The sequence below is a fragment of the Tachyglossus aculeatus genome, chromosome 11 (assembly GCF_015852505.1).
Source record: "Tachyglossus aculeatus isolate mTacAcu1 chromosome 11, mTacAcu1.pri, whole genome shotgun sequence".
Classification (NCBI taxonomy): Eukaryota; Metazoa; Chordata; class Mammalia; order Monotremata; family Tachyglossidae; genus Tachyglossus; species Tachyglossus aculeatus.
In genome coordinates this window covers 28,924,927-28,945,332 of record NC_052076.1, presented here as the reverse complement: position 1 = coordinate 28,945,332, position 20,406 = coordinate 28,924,927, and the positions used below count along the sequence as shown (strand labels likewise).

At 49.5% G+C, this 20,406-nt stretch overlaps 1 protein-coding gene and 1 long non-coding RNA gene across 6 annotated transcripts in view; both read right to left on the bottom strand.

Moving 5' to 3' along the window:
- Positions 1-505: 505 nt before the first annotated feature.
- On the bottom strand, positions 506-1,703 carry LOC119934889. The gene is made up of 2 exons (XR_005453030.1): positions 1,414-1,703; positions 506-1,269 (listed from the first exon to the last, which is right to left on the bottom strand). It is a non-coding gene; the product is annotated as an uncharacterized LOC119934889 (long non-coding RNA).
- Positions 1,704-1,752: 49 nt separating this feature from the next.
- The window catches only part of CBX1 (chromobox 1), a 58,649-nt gene continuing 39,995 nt past the window's right edge, over positions 1,753-20,406 (bottom strand). For 3 of the 5 annotated variants that reach the window (XM_038753864.1, XM_038753865.1, XM_038753868.1), the window contains exons 2-5: positions 12,393-12,569; positions 10,659-10,836; positions 7,991-8,085; positions 1,753-1,941 (exon numbers count right to left, since the gene is read on the bottom strand). In XM_038753864.1, the coding sequence (XP_038609792.1) occupies positions 1,797-1,941; positions 7,991-8,085; positions 10,659-10,836; positions 12,393-12,532 (558 nt within the window). In that variant the 5' untranslated portion in view covers positions 12,533-12,569 and the 3' untranslated portion in view covers positions 1,753-1,796. The remainder of the gene's footprint in view (positions 1,942-7,990; positions 8,086-10,658; positions 10,837-12,392; positions 12,570-20,406) is intronic. The other 2 variants (XM_038753866.1, XM_038753867.1) reach the window with 1 other exon arrangement.

Sequence of the window (20,406 nt, the reverse complement as noted above, 5' to 3'; positions counted from 1 at the left end):
ATGAACCCATGACCTCTGACTCCAAAGCCCATGCTCTTTCCACTGCGCCACGCTGCTCTGGGATCCTCTGGGATTTGTTCTTGGTTTTTTAAAAAACACACCAAAAAACAAAAAACCCTACAGAGCCTGACAACAATTTCCCCGCTTTGTAAACAGTCCCTCACCCAGTGATTTATGCAGAATAAGTGGAAAACAAGACCGCCTTTCTTTACCTTCGAAATAAGCGCGTGAGATGGGGGGAATCCTGGCTTCAGAATCCAGTGTGGAGGAGAGGGAAGTGGGATGTGTGCGGGAGCGGGGGGATCAGATGGAAGAGTTGGAGGATTTGCCCCCGTCCCCAACTCCGGTTTTGAGGGGCGGGAAGGCTTGTGGGTGAGGTGAGGTGGGATAAAGAGATGCCACTTGCCGTCGCCGCCGAACCCTGGCCGGGTGCCGGATGCACAGCGTAAGAGAGCGGGGCTTCGCGGGCGAGCCGGGCGGCCGACGAGGCTAGTCAAGACAGAAATCGGGGATTATAAATCTAAATTTTTATTAAGACAAAAAAAAAACGGACGGAGCTCGGTATGAAGTTAAAATCCAACGCTTACTTTACATTTAAACAAAGTCTTCACGGAAACCTGAACACATGCTTCTTTAAAAAAAAAAAAAAAAGAGTCTTTACAACGCAGCTCTGCTGTACCATCCTGGAGGATGTCGAGAACTGGTGGATTTCATGATTCACGACATGAAGCGTTTTTGGGCAGTTTTTTTTTTTTTAATTTTTAAGTCAAAGTTTTTTTTTTTTAAAAAAAAAAAACAAACCATCGCCCCAGGGTGACGGAAATCATTCGCTTCGTCCGTAGATTTGATGAAACTTGTGCTGTTAGTGATAAAACCCGCCAACTCATCGCGGGCCCAGACCAGCCAAGCTCTAGGATTGAGACCCCAATCCTACCCCACCCCCCGGGGGGAATCTGGGATTTCCTCTCCCCGTCCTCGTTCCGTAACAGAGATTAAAAAGTCGGAACGGGCGGGAGGCGGCGGGCGGGCGTCTTCTCCCCCGCCGCCATCTCCCACCCATCCCAAGAATTAGCACCTTTTATGAAAACAGAGCCCGAGGGACTTCTGCGGTCCCCCCCGCCGCAACCCGGCCTCGACCGTGACGGAGGCTAGCGAGACCTCGGGGGGCGGCGAGGTCCCTCGAGCTCCCGGGTCTCAGACATTCACAGCTTCGCGCAGCCTCTCCCAGGCCTCAGGAAGCGACCGCCGGGCGTGAGAGGATCAATGATTCTGGACACGGATCATCAGTTGTCAGTTCTCTCCCACCCCACCCTCCCCGAGGTCCCCCCCGCCCCCCCGTTTGAACAAAAACCACCGTTTTCCCTCCCTCCCCTCCCCGAAATGATATACTGGGGGTAGCCCCAAACTACACACATGCTACGCCGTAAAAATGCAGAGTTAACACTATTGGGAAGGAGGCCGCGGAGATGCTCTTTGAAGACAGGCGGTATCTCTCCGGTCTCCCGCAGATCCGTCTCCACGAGGTCCGTCCTTCACAGAAGGTTCCTCCCGGCAAAGTGAAGGATGGGCAGCCTCGAACCGCCGTCCCGTCCCTCGCCCCGGGGACGGGTCAGCACCTAGGGCTGGCTGCCGGGCACAGAGACGATACCACCTCTTCAAAGGGCATCTTCTCAAGCCCCTCTATGGTGTCGAGACAAGCGGTGGGCCTCCCCCCCCGCCCCCTTCCCTCCCCGCCCCCCGCCTCCCGCCCCCACCCCACAGTCAGCCAAGCGACCCGGGGGGCCCGGGACGCGGCGCTAGTTTTTGTCCTCTTTCTTGTCGTCGTCCTCGGAAGGGTAGGAGTGCCACGTCAGCCTCTCCTCGTAGAAGGAGATGACCACCTGCGGGCACTTGACGTTGGCTTCCTTGGCGGGGACGAGGTCGGCCTCGTCCGAGTTTTTCCTGCAGGACGGAGCACAGGGAGCATGTTAAAAAAAAAAAATCCGGGCCCCGGGGGTCCCGTGGCTTGGGACCTGCCGAGCGTCGATTCCGGGGGACGACGCGGCGGGTGGTCTGGTCCCGGCCGAGGGACGCAACACGGCTTAGTAACTACGGCACGGTCCCGGGAGTCGGAAGGTCACGGGTCCTAAGCTCCGTGGCTCAACGGAAAGAGCCCGGGCTTTGGAGTCAGAGGTCAGGGGTTCAAATCCCGGCTCCGCCAATTGTCAGCTGTGTGACTCTGGGCCAGTCACTTCGCTTCTCTGGGCCTCAGTTACCTCACCTGTAAACTGGGGATTAAGACTGTGAACCCCCACGTGGGACAACCTGATCACCCTGTAACCTCCCCAGCGCTTAGAACAGGGCTTTGCACATAGTAAGCGCTTCATAAATGCCATTATTACTATTACTAAGCCCGGCCCTGCCACAGATCTGTCTGTTGTGTGGCCTTCAGCAAGTCGCTTCACTTCTCTGGGCCTCAGTTACCTCATGGGTAAAATGGAGATTAAGAGTGCGAGGCCTCGGTGGGACCGGGACTGTGTCCAATCTGACAACTTGAATCTACCCCAGCGCTTAGAACGGTGCTCGGCACATACAATATGCTTAACAAGTAGCACGATTACTACTATCCAGCGCTTAGAACAGTGCTTTGCACATAGTAAGCACTTAATAAATGCCATTATTATTATTACTATTATTATTGTTATTATCAATAAGAGGCTCCACTATGTCCACGGCCGGGCCTTCTCCTGGGCTGTTCGCTCCTCCGGCATGGGGAAGGGGAAACCGAGTTACGGGCTGCTCTTTTTCCCTCCCACCCGCCCTCTCCGGAGCTCCTTAACGGTAATTTGCAATTGCAACCCTCTACGGTGGGTTCACCGGGTCAGATTCCTAACATGGCCCAGCGGATAGAGCACAGGCCTGGGCGTCAGGAAGACCTGGGTTCAAATCCCTGCTCCGCCACGTGTCTGCTGTATAACCTCAGGAAAGTCACTTAACTTCTGTGGGCCTCAGTTACCTCATCTGGAAAATGGAGGTAAGAGCGTGAGCCCCATGTGGGACAGGGACTATGTCCAGCCTGACTTGTATCTACCCCAGTGTTTAGAACAGTGCTTGGCACGTAGTAAGCGCTTAATAAATGCCATTATTATTATTAACAAGTACCATAATTATTATTGTGAGAGTTATTCCCAGAGTGCCGCCTTTCACAGGTGACAGGAGGAGAGAGGCCCACGCAGCCAAGGATCTTTCCCCTCCTAATCTCCCCTCTCCAGAGGGTTGCTTCGGGAAGCGGATCATTGCCGTTCACCAGTTCATTCATTCAATCGCATTTATTGAGCGCTTCCTGTGTGCAGAGCACTGGACTAAGCGCTTGGGAAGGACAAGTTGGCAACTGATAAAGACGGTCCCTCCCCAACAACGGGCTCACTGGGTCACTTACTCCCAAGACAGAAACAACGTCGGGGACGGGGAACTGGATTTGGTCCAGTAGTGGAAATCGACAAGATCCAGAGCCGGGCAAGCCAGAGATGGTGAGCTTGGCTTCTGGGCTGGGAATCGCTGCAGTGAAAGCCCCGTGAAATTCGACGGAGAGTCAGGCCCACCGCCATCCTGCTCCGTGAGAGCCGGGCGGGCTGAACCGGAGCACCGGGCTCCCGACCGGAGACGCCAATTAATAATTACTAGGAAGCAGCACGACGTAGCGGACAGAGCACGGGCCGGGGACTCTTTTAGACTGTGAGCCCGCTGTTGGGTAGGGACTGTCTCTATATGTTGCCAATCTGTACTTCCCAAGCGCTTAGTACAGTGCTCTGCACATAGTAAGTGCTCAATAAATACGATTGATGATGATGATGATGATGACTCAAAGGGATGTGGGTTCTAATCCCGGCCTCCGCCACTCGTCTGCCGCGTGACCTGAGGCAAGTCACTTCGCTTCTCCGTGTCTCAGTTCCCTCGTCCGTAAAATGGGGATTGAGACTGTGAGCCCCACGTGGGACAGGGACTGTGTCCAACCCGATTTCCTGTTATTCACTGAATCGTATTTATTGAGCGCTTACAGTGTGCAGAGCACTGTACTAAGCGCTTGGGAAGTACAAGTTGGCAACAACTTTTATCTACTTGAACGCTTAGTGCGGTGCCTGGCACACAGTAAGCGCTTAAATACCATAATTATTGTTACTGCTTTCAATTATTAGGAGTCGCCTGAGGGTAGCCCGAGAACGGCCCCCTCCGCTACCCAGAACTTCTTGTTTCCGAAAGAGACAGCCCCGTTTATCGACGGCCTCCCTGCCCGGGCCCCAAAACGCTTCAGGGACACGGGGTCGCTCCAAAACGCTCCAAGGGTCGGCATTTAGATGTCCAGTTATTCTTCCCACAACGATTGTAGCAATGGAAAGCAAGCAGGGACTGACTGACTGATTAGAAGGGTGGGGAAGCCGGGGAGGATGTTTCAAAACGACCATAACTCTGCCTCTCTTCGGCTGCCAGGCTCAGCCTGCGTTACATTTCTGACTCAGTTCATCAGCATCTGACCGGGAACTGATCTATAACCGCTTCAAGGTCACCACGGTAACAGCGATCTTTGTCCTCTCCCAAGCGTTCTGGAGAGCGCTCAGCGCCCGATACATACTAACGATCGACTGGTTGCCTTATAATTCGTCTCCTCCGCAACGTTGATGAACCCAGAAGGAGCGTCTGATGGGGCACAAACGAGAATCAGTCAGTCGATCGTTTTTAGTGAGCATCTACTTTCTGCAGGGCACTGTACTAAACGCTTGGGAGAGTACGACAGAAGACGCCATCGCTGCACTCGAGGAGCCGCCAGTCTGGTGGGGGAGACGGACTCGGAAGACATGGAATGACGGCCAGGCGGCTGAGCAAGCGCTTAAATAGAGGTGGAAAGAGCCCGGGCCTACGAGTCGGAAGGAACTGAGTTCTAATCCCAGCTCCGCAACTTGTCTCGGGCAAGTCACTTCACCTCTCTGGGCCTGTAAAATCGGTAAAATGGGGATTAAGACCGCGGGCCAGGAACTGGGTCCAACCTGACTAGCTTGTATCCACCCCAGCGCTGCGTAAAGTGCCTGGCACAGAGTGAGCGCTAACAAATACCATTAAAAGAAGATGAAGAAGCGGACAGGGATGTGGGCAGAAGAGCCTCGGGCGGCGGTGAGGGGTTGCTTTGGGGCGTGCGACCTTGGGAGAAGGAAAACAAATCTGGGAAAGCTTCCTGGAGGAGATGGGTGATGGCCAATGCACCAATTTGAGGTTTCATTACGGCCTTATGGTCCCCTCTTCTTCCAGCGGGCTCTGATCCAATCATGCGGTGGAAAGGCGCATTATGGCAGAAGTGACTGCTTCAGCGACTCCCTTCCCCACCGCACCTGTATATATGTATATATGTTTGTACATATTTATTACTCTATTTATTTATTTTACTTGTACATATCTATTCTATTTATTTTATTAGTATGTTTGGTTTTGTTCCCTGTCTCCCCCTTTTAGACTGTGAGCCCACTGTTGGGTAGGGACTGTCTCTATATGTTGCCAATTTGTACTTCCCAAGCGCTTAGTCCAGTGCTCTGCACACAGTAAGCGCTCAATAAATACGATTGATGATGATGACTCAACGCGGCCCCGGGGGGCTGACCCGCGAGAGGAAAACCTCCCCCGCCGGAGCCGGGAGCCGTTCCGACTGCCGTTCCGGCCAAAGCCAGGGATTCGCCGCGTTGTCGGGGGGGAACTTGCCGGGATGAGGGGTGATTAACACCTCGCTCGCTGAAAATCAGGCACCCAACTCGGAGAGCACGTGGGAAACGGCAGAGAGGACAGGGACCGAGTTGAGGTCCGGGCTCTCGAATCCCGGGGCAATCGGGAGAGGGAGAGACAGGAGGGAGAGAGCGAGAGAGACACGGATCTATCCCTGGCCCCACAGTCAGGGCCCTACCTTTCCGCACAAACGGATCAGAGAGGGAGAGACAATCAAAGAAACAGGCAGGAGGGAGATTGCGAAGAACTTGTAAAAGAGCTCTACTTTTATTTAAGACGCCTTCCGGCCGGTGCTTACACTCCGCATTTACAAACGGTCACGTAGAGCCCCGCTCGGTGACAGTGCCTGGTGCACAGTGAGCGCTCCACAAATACCACGGGAGGGTACAGCGGGAGAAGCAGCGTGGCTCAGTGGAAAGAGCCCGGGCTTGGGAGTCAGAGGTCAAGGGTTCAAATCCCGGCTCTGCCAATCGTCAGCTGTGTGACTTTGGGCAGGTCGCTTCACTTCTCTGGGCCTCAGTTACCTCATCTGGAAAACGGGGGTGAAGATTGTGAGCCCCCAGTGGGACAACCTGATCACCTTTTTTTTTTTTCTTAATGGCATTTTATTAAGCGCTTACTATGTGCAAAGCACTGTTCTAAGCGCTGGGGAGGTTAAAAGGTGAGCAGGTTGTCCCACGGGGGGCTCACAGTCTTAATCCCCATTTTACAGATGAGGGAACTGAGGCCCAGAGAAGTGAAGCGACTTGCCCAAAGTTACACAGCTGACAATGGGCGGAGCCGGGATTTGAACCCATTCATAGACAAAACCAAAGGGCTGCAGAAGTTGGTGAGCCACGATGACGACTCATTCACTCAATCGTATTTATTGAGCGCTTACTGTGTGCAGAGCACTGTACTAAGCGCTTGGGAAGTCCAAGTTGGCAACATATAGAGACGGTCCCTCCCCAACAGTGGGCTCACAGTCTAGAAGGCATGACCCCTGACTCCAAAGCCCGTGGCTCTTTCCGCTGAGCCGCGCAGCCTCGCTCCGCCAGTTGTCGGCTGTGTGGCTTTGGTAGAGTCACTTCACTTCTCTGGGCCTCGGTTCCCTCATCTGTAAAATGGGGATTGAGACTGCGAGCCCCCCTTGGGACCACCTGATCACCTCGTAACCTCCCCAGCGCTTAGAACAGTGCTTTGCACAGAGTAAGCGCTTAATACATGCCGTTACTATCTATTATTCTCTGTAGCTTGTATCCTCCCCAGCGCTCAGAACAGTGCTCTGCACATAGTAATCACTTAACAAATGCCATTATTATTATTATTGCTATTAACCCTGAGAACAGGGTCTCCCTGTAGGCCCGGATCCTCCAGCCCCCTGCTAGCCGAGCCATATGTTTGTACATATTTATTACTCTATTTATTTTACTTGTACATATCTATCCTATTTATTTTATTTTGTTAATACGTTTGCTTTCGTTCTCTCTCTCCCCCTTCTAGACTGTGAGCCCACTGTTGGGTAGGGACCGTCTCTATATGTTGCCAACTTGGACTTCCCAAGCGCTTAGTACAGTGCTCTGCGCACAGTAAGCGCTCAATAAATACGATCGACTGATTGATTGAGCCGGGAATTGCGACCGCCCCCATGGTGCCCGCCTTGGGGCTGCCTGGGAGTGGGCAGCGGGAGGAGGGATGCTCCACATCAGGCAGCCAACCTTCCCTGGGGGTTCCGACCCCGAGCAGTCCTGACCCTGGGACCGTCCGGAGAGGCTCCGGAGGACGGAAGATCTAGACCCGGGTTCTAATCCAGCTCCGCCGCTCGCCTGTTGCGTGACCTTGGGTGAGTCACTGCCCTTCTCTGGCCCTCGGTTCCCTCATCTGCAAAACGAGGCCCACGTGGGACAAGGGCCGCGTCCCACCCGGTTTGCCGGTATCCATCCCGGCGCTCAGTACCCGGCAGGCGCCTAGGCGGGGATCCGGGATGGCCGCCCGCCCCGCCCCGCCGACTCCTACCTCCTGGAGAAATGGCCAAAGAGGCGCAGAATCCCAAGGGCCCCTACCTGTGACGAGCGAGTCCGGACCGGCGTTGGGGCTGACAGTCCAATCAGGGGGACCACGCCATCATAAAGATTTCCCGCCCAGGCGCCTGGAATCGCGGAGGTCCGGCTCCTTCCCTCTGGCACGGAACAGATCGGGGGGCGGGGGGGGGGGGGGGGAGAAGAACAGCGAGAACAGAACACGGCCGCAGCCAGGGCCCACTCACCATTTCATCAGGAACATGAGCTCCCCGCTCGAGTCCGTGGCGCCGATAATCCGCTCCGGGTCCAAACCGCGGGCAAAGCCTCGGGGCTTTTCAGACTGTAAGACCAGAAGGAAGGCTGTTGGGGGGGGGGCGGACGGGGCACGTAGACCGGCTGCCCCTCAAAGATTCGGCCCCCTTTACCGGAACTGGCACGGCCTAGCGGTTGGAGCCTGGGAGTCGGGAGGACCTGGGTTCTAATCCTGGCTCTGCCACTCGTCTGCTGCGTAAAATTAATCAAGTCACTTAACTTCTCCATCCCCCGGTAACCTCACCTGTAAAACGGGAATGAAGACTGGGAGCCCCACGTGGGACGTGGACCGTGCCCCACCTGCTCAGCTTGTACCTTCTCTGGGCCTCAGTTCCCTCATCTGTAAAATGGGGATTAAGACCGTGAGCCCTGCTGTGGACAACCTGATGACCTTGTAACCTCCCCAGCGCTTAGAACAGTGCTTTGCACATAGTAAGCGCTTAATAAATGCCATTATTATTATTACCTATCGCAGCACTTAGTACACAGCCTGGCACATAACACGCACTTGAATACTTTTGTTTTGTTTTTGTTTTTTATAAAGGACCCCAACTCCTTTGAAGAAGCCTGGGCTGCCGATTCCCCGAGGCTTCTCCAGGCCTAGAAGTGGACACCACCCTGAGTGATACGGTCCATTTTTCTTAGCAGATAATAATAATAATTTTGGTATTTAAGCGCTTACTATGTACAAAGCACTGTTAATAATAATGACGGCATTTATTAAGCGCTTACTATGTGCAAAGCACTGTTCTAAGCGCTGGGATAACGATGCTAGGTTCCCAAATAAGACAGAGGAGCCAGATTTCTTCATCACAACACAACGTTAAAACCGACAGTAAGGTGTTTGATCCCCATTTTACAGATGAGGTGACTGAGGCATAGCGAACGTAGGTGATTTGCCCAATATCACACAGCAGACAGGTGGTAGAGAAAGGGTCAGAACCCAGCTCCTCTGACTCCTGGGCTCGGGTTCTTACCACTAGACCCCGCGGCTTCTTATTCTTAGGCCTGTCTTCCTGTGAGAATGGGTTCCGCGTGTTTACCATGGAGGAGAGCAGTAATAATTCAATAATAATTGTACTTGTTAAGCCCTTACTATGTACCAAACACCGTCCTATGTTCAGGGGTAGATACAAGTTAATTCCCAGACTGAGCCCCCTCCTTCTTCTCCCCCTTCTCTCTCTCCCCGTCCCGCCTTACCTCCTTCCCCTCTCCACAGCACCTGTATATATGTATGTGCATATTTATTACGCTATTTATTTATTTTACTTGTACATTTTTATTCTATTTATTTTGTTAATAAGTTCGGTTTTGTTGTCTGTCTCCCCCTTCTAGACTGTGAGCCCGCTGTTGGGTAGGGACCGTCTCTATATGTTGCCAACTTGGACTTCCCAAGCGCTTAGTCGAGTGCTCTGCACACAGTAAGCGCTCAATAAATACGACTGAATGAATGAATGAATGAATGAACAACCCCCAGCTCTCTTCAGCAGCAAAGGGAGTTAAAAAAAAAGGGGTCACACAGCCGACAGGCAGGGGCCCCTCGGTTCCGAGTCGGCCCCTTTGTTCCTTCCATCTTGCCCCGCCTCTAAGCCGAGGGACGAGACCCCCAGAGTGCAGAAAATCAGAAAGTGCAGAAATCAAAATGCAGGCAGGTCAAATGGCTTTTAAGCCCCGGACCCCAAAACGCCTCACGAGAAGGACGGGTCGGCCAGGGTGGCAACGGGGCGGGGAGAGGGGAGGGCGCGGGACTTAGAGGTCGCCACGTCCATAGCGTGGAGGACACTTCAGTCGGGGGGCCGGGGAGCCCTCCTCCAAACAGTGGAAACAGCCCGGGCTTTTGGAGTCAGAGGTCACGGGTTCAAATCCCTGCTCCGCCGACTGTCAGCTGTGTGACTTTGGGCAAGTCACTTTGCTTCTCTGGGCCTCAGTTCCCTCATCTGTAAATGCTCCTATAATAAATGCGCTAGGGGTAGGGACGAGAGGAGAAGTGTATCAGAATATTTCGGGGGCATCACAGGGCAGGGCATTGACGACGTCCATTTCAGGTATGAATGTCAAGTCTCTATGTGTTGCCAATTTGTACTTCCCAAGTGCTTAGTACAGTGCTCTGCACATAGTAAGCGCTCAATAAATACGATTGATGATGATGATGATGATGATGATGAAGTCAATCTTCGAATGAAAGCTGTGAGTTGGCAATGTTCCGCGTTGCTTTGGATCTGCAAGCATCTTTGGCGTTACCGCCTATCTGCACAGGCTATTAAAAAAGACTGTGGAATAGACAGGAGAACACAGTCTTCTAGACTGTGAGCCCACTGTTGGGTAGGGACCGTCTCTATATGTTGCCAGCTTGTACTTCCCAAGCGCTTAGTACAGTGCTCTGCACACAGTAAGCGCTCCATAAATACAATTGATTGATTGATTGTAAAATGGGGAATAAGACTGGGAGCCCCCCGTGGGACAACCTGTTCATCTTGTAACCTCCCCGGCGCTTAGAACAGTGCTTTGCACATAGCAAGCGCTTAATAAATGCCATCATCATCATTATTATTATTATTATATAAGCCTTTCTGGAGGCAGCAACTCCGCAGCCGGCCTTACCTCCTCTTTCTTCTTCTTTGGTTTACTCTCCTCCCCTTTATCTTCAGAGTCGGAGTCGGCTTTCCGCTTGCCACCCTCCGTTTTCTCCGTCTCGTGGGCCGTCTTCTGGGACTGTAAGAACTCGGCAATGAGGTCAGGGCAATCCAGGTTTTCTTCCGGTTCCCACGTGTTGTCCTCGCTGAAATCAGAGGGTCACCCGGTCACCCGTCGGCCTCTCTGGGCGGGCTGACCGAGCGTGGGCGAGCAGGGAACCCAGAACTGCCCGCTCCGGAAAGGAATCAATCAATCGTATTTATTTATTTATTTATTTATTTTACTTGTACATTTCTATCCTATTTATTTTATTTTAGGAAAGCGGGACGGTGCCCTTGAGGTCGGCTCCGCGGCCCCGGGAACGGAAACAGACGTTTGGCTGGGAAAAACAGGGAGGGCTGGGGCGCGGGTCCACCTATTCTTCCTCTGTGGGAGCCGGAAATCGGCACCTTTGGGGTCTCTTAAGGAGAGACGGGGGGGTCCTGTCGACTCCGCCTCTGAGCTGGACTGGAGACGGAGCCCTTAGCTACTCGGCACAGCTCGGATATTCTCCGCCGAAAGCAAATTCCTTTCCATTTATACTGGGGGAGGCAGCGGGGCCTAGTCGGAAAGAGACAGAAGCGGGAGGCAGAAGACCCAAGTTCTGGTTCCGGCTCTGCTACCTGCCTGCTGGGTGACTTTGGGCAGGCTTGTCCGTTTCCTCATCTATAAGATGGGGAGAATCAATCAATCGTATTTATTGAGCGCTTACGGTGTGCAGAGCACTGTACTAAGCGCTTGGGAAGTACAAGTTGGCAACATATAGAGACAGTCCCTACCCAACAGTGGGCTCACCTGTTCTCACTCTACCTTCTGGACTGGGTCCAATCTGATCAATCGATGGTATTTATCGAGCCCTTACTGTTTATACTTAGCACTTGGGAGCGTATGATGCAACAGAGTTGGTGGATACGGATTTATTACTCTATTTATTTTACCTGTACCTATTTACTAGTCTATTTATTTTGTTAATGATGTGCATCTAGCTTTACTTCTATTTATTCTGATGACTTGACACCTGTCCACGTTTTGTTTTGTCGTCCGTCTCCCCCTTCTAGACTGTGAGCCCGTTGTTGGGCAGGGACCGTCTCTATCTGTTGCCAACTTGTACTTCCCAAGCGCTTAGTACAGTGCTCTGCACACAGTAAGCGCTCAATAAATACGATTGAATGAATGAACAAGCTTATGTCTAGAGGGTCACCTTATACCCTGTGTTTAAGCACAGTGTTTGGCGACTGAGCCCCTTCCTTCCTCTCCCCCCCGTCCCCCTCTCCATCCCCCCCATCTTACCTCCTTCCCTTCCCCACAGCACCTGTATATATGTATATATGTTTGCACATATTTATTACTGTATTTATTTATTTATTTTACTTGTACCTAGCTATTCTATTTATTTTATTTTGTTAGTATGTTTGGTTTTGTTCTCTGTCTCCCCCTTTTAGACTGTGAGCCCACTGTTGGGTAGGGACTGTCTCTAGATGTTGCCAATTTGTACTTCCCAAGTGCTTAGTACAGTGCTCTGCACATAGTAAGCGCTCAATAAATACGACTGATGATGATGATAAATACCATCATCATCGCCATTATTATTATTACTATTATCAGGGCCGCCAGCCACAAATTCTCGAGACGGAGCAGCGGAGAGGAAAAGCGGGGACTTACTCCGAGAAGCCCTTCCACTTCAGGAGGTATTCCACTTTGCCTTTCACTACTCGCCGGTCAAGGACTTTCTCCACCACGTACTCCTCTTCCTCCTCTTCTAGGACCTCCTCCACTTTCTTCTTGTTCTGCTTTTTTCCCATTGTGCCCGCCAGCTTTCCGGTTTACAGGGTGACGCTGCTGAAGGGGCGAGAGAAACGTTACGACGACCTTCCCAACCCGAACCTCCGGAGATGAACCTCCTCGGTGTTTTCCCTAAATCCTAGCTGTGTCCCGCCGCCCAAATCAAACGGTCCCATTAACGGGGCCGAGTCCCCTTCCCTGGGGAACGGGAAAAGGGAAGGCAATTTTTTCCCAACAAGCTTCTCTCCAACTTGATTTTATGAAGTGTGTAGCCCAGTTTCCAAGGACTTTCCTGACTTGGGGGTGGGGTGGGGCGTGTCTTTCTGTCTCTCGGAAAAGTGGGAATCGGGAGAAAGAAGATGGACATATGTTCTGTCCCTACGGGATGCTGGAATCTACAGCCCTGGAGAGGCACACCTGGATTTCTGTATGTGAGAGGGCAAGCCGCCGATACCAGGCTTGTTGGGCACTGCCATGCTCTGAAGGCCCAAGGCATAACTTGTACTTCCCAAGCGCTTAGTACAGTGCTCTGCCCACAGTAAGCGCTCAATAAATACGATTGATTGATTGATTGATTGATAAGCCAGTGGGTAACACTTCTCCCAATCCTGCTAAGAGTTCTAGGCTGCCAACTGGCACTAGCTTCTTTCCTTATTGAGAAGCAGCAAAGCGTAATGGATACGAGGTTTCAGAAGGTCGTGGGTTCTAATTCTGGCTCTGCCACTTCAATCAATCGTATTTATTGAGCGCTTACTGTGTGCAAGGCACTGTACTCAGCGCTTGCCACTTGTCTGCTGCGTGACCGAGGACAAGCCGCTCCACTTCCCTGTGCCTCGGTTACCTCATCTGGAAAATGGGGATTGAGACAGTGAGCCCCAGGTGGGACAGGGACCGTGTCCAACACGATTTGCTTGGATCCACCCCAGCGCTTAGTACAGTGCCTGGCACATAGCAGGTGCTTTAAATTATTAAATATTTAATAATATTAGTAATAATATTAATAATTATTGGATTATTATTCACTACTGGAATTGCTAAATCCTAAATTTTTTTTCTAGCAAGGAAACCTCAACTGAAACACTCTTTTGCCTTCTTAGTGATGGGATTAAACCTAAGTAGAGAACAAATCTCAGTTAAATAATCCCAAAGGAACTCTGGTGCCTCACCTGGAATTTCCCCTCATTTCCTCTCCTGGTTCCTTGGATACAGAGGAGGCTCACGGACATTTCACCCAGGGGTTCTGCAGGCCACACACTTGGAAAAGCCAAGTGGCCGGGTGGAAAGAGCACAGATCAAGAAGTCAGGAGACCCGGATTTGAATTCTGGCTCCACCACTGGCCTCCTGTGTGGCCTTAGGCAAATCACTTAACCTCTCTGTGCCTCAGTTTCCTCACCTGCAAAATGAAGATTAAATGCCTGTACTGTCTTCCCCTTACACTGTGAGTTCTATGTGGGTCAGAGACTCGGTCCAATCTGTATTTTACCTACACCGGTGCTTAGCACATTAGTAACAACTGCCGCGATTGCTATTACTACTGATCAATCGTATTTATTGAGAATTTACCGTGTGCAGAGCACTTGACTAAGGGTTTGGGAGAGTACAATGTAACAAGAGTTGTCAGACTTGCTCCTTGCCCACAGCTTACAGTCTAGAGGGGGAGACACACATTAATATAAATAAAGCATGGATACACACGTAAGCGCTGTGGGGCTGAGGGAGGGGGGAATAAAAGATGAAAATCCAAGTGATGCAGAAGGTAGTGGGTGAGGAGGAAAGGGGGGATTAGGAGAAAGCCTCTTGGAGATGTGCTTTTAATAAGGCTTTGAAAGTGGGGATTGTTGGATTAAAAAGAGGGAGGGCATCCCAGGCCAGAGGCAGGATGTAGGGGTATAGTCAGAAAATTGGCATTAGAAGAGCAAAGTGTGCAGGCTGGGTTGTAGCGAAAGCAGGGAGGTGAGGTAAGACGGGGCAAGACGAATGACTGCTTTACAGCCAAGGGTAAGGCGTTTGATGGGCAATCACTGGAAGTTCTTGAGGAGCGGGAAAACGTGGACTGAACGCTTTTGTAGAAAAAATTAATAAGCTACTTTACCAGCCTAATAATCAATCAATCGTATTTATTGAGAGCTCACTGTGTGCAAAGCATTGTACTAAGCACTTGGGAAGTACAAGTTGGCAACATATAGAGACAGTCCCTACCCAGCAGTGGGCTCACAGTCTAGAAGGGGGAGACGGAGAACAAAACCAAACATACTGACAAAATAAAATGAATAGAATAGATAGGTACAAGTAAAATGAATAGAGTAATAAATATGTACAAACATATATCCATATATACAGGTGCTGTGGGGAAGAGAAGGAGGTAAGATGGGGGGATGGAGAGGGGGACGAGGGGGAGAGGAAGGAACGGGCTCAGTCTGGGAAGGCCTCCTGGAGGAGGTGAGCTCTCAGTAGGGCCTTGAATAATAAGACTGCTGCTATGTTAACTCTTCCCTTTTCCCATCCCAATCCCTTAGCAGAGACTAAATCAGGAGAGGCTGGCTACACAGGAAAGCACTTCTGTTATTTTTTAAAATATTAATAATAATAATGGCATTTGTTAAGTGCTTACTATGTGCGAAGCACTGCTCTAAGCGCTGGGGTGGATACAAGGCTGAACAGGTGGTCCCACGGGGGGCTCACAGTCCTAATCCCCATTTTACAGATGAGGTAACTGAGGCCCAGAGAAGTTAAGTGACTTGCCCAAAGTCCCCCACTCCTCCCGGCCCTACCTCCTTCCCCTCCCCACAGCACCTGTATATATGTTTGTACAGATTTATTACTCTATTTTACTTGTACATATTTACTATCCTATTTATTTTATTTTGTTAAGATGTTTTGTTTCGTTGTCTGCCTCCCCCTTCCAGACTGTGAGCCCGCTGATGGGTAGGGACCGTCTCTATATGTTGCCAACTTGGACTTCCCAAGTGCTTAGTACAGTGCTCTGCACACAGTAAGCGCTCAATAAATACGATTGAATGAATGACAAGTGGTGAAGACGGAATTAGAACCCACGACCTCTAACTCCCAAGCCCGGGCTCTTTCCACTGAGCCACGCTGCTTCTCTGTCTGTCTATTAATGTCTGTCTCCCCCCGATCTAGACTGTAAACTCATTGTGGGCAGGGAATGTGTCTGTTTATTGTTGTACTGTACTCTCCCAAGCACTTAGTACAGTAAGCTGCACGCAGTAAGCGCTCAATCATCATCATCATCATCATCAATCGTATTTATTGAGCACTTACTGGGTGCAGAGCACTGTACTAAGCGCTTGGGAAGTACAAGTTGGCAACATACAGAGAGGACTGTGAGCCCACTGTTGGGTAGGGACTGTCTCTATATGTTGCCAATTTGTACTTCCCAAGCGCTTAGTACAGTGCTCTGCACACAGTAAGCGCTCAATAAATACGATTGATGATGATATAGAGACAGTCCCTACCCAACAGTGTGTTCAATAAACATGACTGAATAAATAAGGCACCCCCACCCCCCCAGGATGCAGCTGATTTAGAGTCCTTGAAAATGTGGTTGAATTGCGGGAAGGGGGAGGTTTTCCCACAGATTTCCATGTTATTAAAAAAAAAAACACAGGGAATTTCTTTATGCGCTATATATCGGACACCAAATCCTACTTAATCTAAAGTAGTAGAGAGCAAATGCCAACAATTGAATGAGTTGCAGAGAGATTCTGAGTCGTGGAGGGGAGCCGCCAAAGTAGAACCTTGTCCGGCTCTCCGCGATCGTGGTGTTTCAACTTCCTCATGAAAAATGTGTCCTTGTTTAAAAACCTCATGGAAAATGTGTCCTTGTTTAAGTTCAGCAAGGAGCGGCTGCCTTCTCCTGTTCTTAAAGTATCAAGCCAATGCCTTCTGATCACCTCTTCCTTCCCTCCCTCAGGGGCTTCAGGCATTTTCTGAAATCCATCCGCTTCCTGGAAAACCGGTGCAAGGCTTCCTAATCATCATCATCAATCGTATTTATTGAGCGCTTACTATGTGCAGAGCACTGTACTAAGCGCTTGGGAAGTCCAAATTGGCAACGTATAGAGACAGTCCCTACCCAACAGTGGGCTCACAGTCTAAAATCCCAATCCCAAAAAATTCCTCATCCCAAAACGTTAGCGGGCGATGAAGATAGAACAACTTCTTCTGTTTTGTTTTTTTAATGGCATTTGTTCAGCGCTTACTGTGTGCAGAGCATCGTTCTAAGCGCTGGGGAGGATAGAAGGTGATCAGGCTGTCCCACGGGGGGCTCACAGTCTTCCTCCCCATTTTACAGATGAGGTCACTGAGGCACAGAGAAGTGAAGTGACTTGCCCAGAGTCACACAGCTAACAGGCGGCGGGGCCGGGATTTGAACCCATGGACTCTGACTCCCAAGCCCAGCTACAATATATGCCTTTTCTTGGAAATGTAGCTTTCAAGACGTCTAGATTTTTTTCCTCCAAATATTTCTCTTTCATTTCTACTGCCCTTGTATTTATTTCCCCATGCCTTTCTTCCTCCCCTCCGACAGTCTTCTCTTCATTTAACTCCTTGAAACTCTGCCCTTTTGTTAATAATAATGATGATAGGAATAACAATGGTGTTAATCAATCAATCAATCGTATTTATTGAGCGCTTACTGTGTGCAGAGCCCTGTACTAAGCGCTTGGGAAGTACAAGTTGGCAACACATAGAGACGGTCCCTACCCAACAGCGGGCTCACAGTCTAAAAGTTAAGTGCGTATCATGTGTCAAGCACTGAAGCAGCGTGGCTCAGTGGAAAGAGCCCGGGCTTGGGAGTCCGAGGTCATGGGTTCTAATCCCGGCTCTGCCACATGTCTGCTGTGTGACCTTGGGCAGGACACTTAACTTCTCTGAGCCTCAGTTCCCTCACCTGCCAAATGGGGATTAGGACTGGGAGCCCCACGTGGGACAACCTGATCACCTTGTAACCTCCCCAGCGCTTAGAACAGTGCTTTGCACATAGTAAGCGCTTAATAAATGCCATCATTCTTCTTATTATTATTGTTATATCCCCCCAGCACTTAGAACAGTGCTTTGCACATAGTAAGCGTTTAATAAATGCCATCATTATTATTATTATTATTATTGTTATATCCCCCCAGCACTTAGAACGGTGCTTTGCACATAGTAAGCGCTTAACAAATGCCATCATTATTATTATTATTATTGTTATATCCCCCCAGCACTTAGAACAGTGCTTTGCACATAGTAAGCGCTTAACAAATGCCATAATTATTATTATTATTATTATTGTTATATCCCCCCAGCACTTAGAACAGTGCTTTGCACATAGTAAGCGCTTAACAAATGCCATCATTATTATTATTATTAGTGTTATATCCCCCCAGCACTTAGAACAGTGCTTTGCACATAGTAAGCACTTAACAAATGCCATCATTATTATTATTATTGTTATATCCCCCCAGCACTTAGAACAGTGCTTTGCACATAGTAAGTGCTTAACAAATGCCATCATTATTATTATTGTTATATCCCCCCAGCACTTAGAACAGTGCTTTGCACACAGTAAGCGCTTAACAAATGCCATTATTATTATTGTTATTTCCCCCCAGCACTTAGAACAGTGCTTTGCACATAGTAAGCGCTTAACAAGTGCCATTATTATTATTATTATTGTTCTATCCCCCCCAGCACTTAGAACAGCGCTTTGCACATAGTAAGCGCTTAACAAATGCCATCATTATTATTATTATTAGTGTTCTATCCCCCCAGCACTTAGAACAGTGCTTTGCACATAGTAAGCTCTTAACAAATGCTATCATCATTATTATTACTACTACGCATTGGGGTAGGCACAAAATAATCAGGTTCCACATGGTGCTCACCGTCTAAATCAGAGGGAGAATGGGTACTGAATCCCTGTTTTGCAGCTGAGGAAACTGAGGCCCAGAGAGTGATTTGCTCAACGTCACACAGCAGGTAAGTGGCAGATTTGAAACTGCCCGCTTTTCTTACTTCTTTAAGTTAGAAAAGCTTCCCTGCTTCTCGAACCTTTTAGAGGTAAGGGCTTGATTTCTGTAGCTAAGCTTGCACAGACAATAGGGCTGATGAAATAGCTTTTTAATGGCAGCGGTTAAGTGTTTACTACGCGTCCGGCACTGTACTAAGCGCCGGGGTAGATACAAGCTAATCTGGTTGGACAGTTCCTGACCTACATGGGGCTCACCCTAAGTCCGAGGGAGTTCACCGCGCTTACTTCTGGATAGGTAAAGCCACAGTATGACAATAATAATAATAATAGTGGCATTTGTTAAGCGCTTACTTTGTGCCAAGCACTGTACGAAGCGCTGGGGTGTATATAAGCAAATCGGGTTGGACACAGTCCCTGTCCCATGTAGGGCTCCCAACCTCAATCCCCATTTTATTTATTTATTCTATTTATTTATTTATTATATTTATTTATTCTATTTATTTATTTATTTATCTATCCTATTTATTTATTTATTTATTTTATTTGTGCATATCTATTCTATTTATTTTATTTTGTTAGTATGTTTGGTTTTGTTCTCTGTCCCCCCCTTTTAGACTGTGAGCCCACTGTTGGGTAGGGACTGTCTCTATATGTTGCCAATTTGTCCTCCCCAAGCGCTTAGTACAGTGCTCTGCACATAGTAAGCGCTCAATAAATACGATTGATGATGAATAGTGGCATTTGTTAAGCGCTTACTTTGTGCCAAGCGCTGGACGAAGCGCTGGGGTGTATGTAAGCAAATTGGGTTGGACACAGTCCCCGTCCCACGTGGGGCTCCCAACCTCAATCCCCATTTTACAGATGAGGTAACTGAGGCAGAGAAGTGAATCGATCAATCAATCGTATTTATTAAGCGCTTACCGTGTGCAGAGCATTGTACTAAGCGCTTGGGAAGTACAAGTTGGCAACATCTAGAGACGGTCCCTACCCAACAGTGGGCTCACAGTCTAGAAGGGGAAGACAGAGAACAAAACAAAACGTATTGACAAAATAAAATAAATGGGACATGTACAAGTAAAATAAATAAATAAATAAATAAATAAATAGAGAAATAGATACATACAAACATATATACAGGTGTTTGCCCAAGGTTACACAGCACACGTGGCGGAGCCGGGATCAGGACCCATGACTTTCTTACTCCTAGGCCCGTGCTCTATTCAGTGTTGGCCACCTGATTATTTTGTTGTGGCCACCAACAAAATAATCAAAATGATTAATATTTTGGCTAAATTTCCCATCGTCAGTCTGGCCATAATATGGATTTTCACCATGTGTTTTGGGCCGAACACAGAATCGGGGCCTGTTATTCAAGCAACACTCATCTGTCTGAATAGACTACAGGGCTGGGCCAGAACAAAGAGGTGCGTTTATTTTTACGGTATTTGTTAAGCACTTAACATGCCAGGCACTGTACTAAACGCTGGGCTGGGTACAAGCTTATCCGGTTGGACGCTGTCCCTGTCATTCATTCAGTCGCATTTATTGAGCGCTTACTGTGTGCAGAGCACCGGACTAAGCGCTTAGCCCTGTCCCCCATGGGGCTCACAGTCTCAATCCCCATTTTAAAGATGAGGCAAGTGAGGTGCAGAGAAGTTAAGGTGACTGGCCCAAGGTCACACGGCAGGCAAGTGGCAGAGCCGGGATTAGAACCCAGGTCTTCCTGACTTTCAGTCCATACCCACCCATTCCTCGAGAATCTCCAATGTGAAATGTAGCAAAAACCTTGATAATAATAATAATAATAATGTTGGTATTTCTTAAGCTTACTGTGTGCAAAGCACTGTTCTAAGCGCTGGGGTAGATACAAGGTAATCAGGTTGTCCCACGAGGGGCTCACAGTCTTCATCCCCATT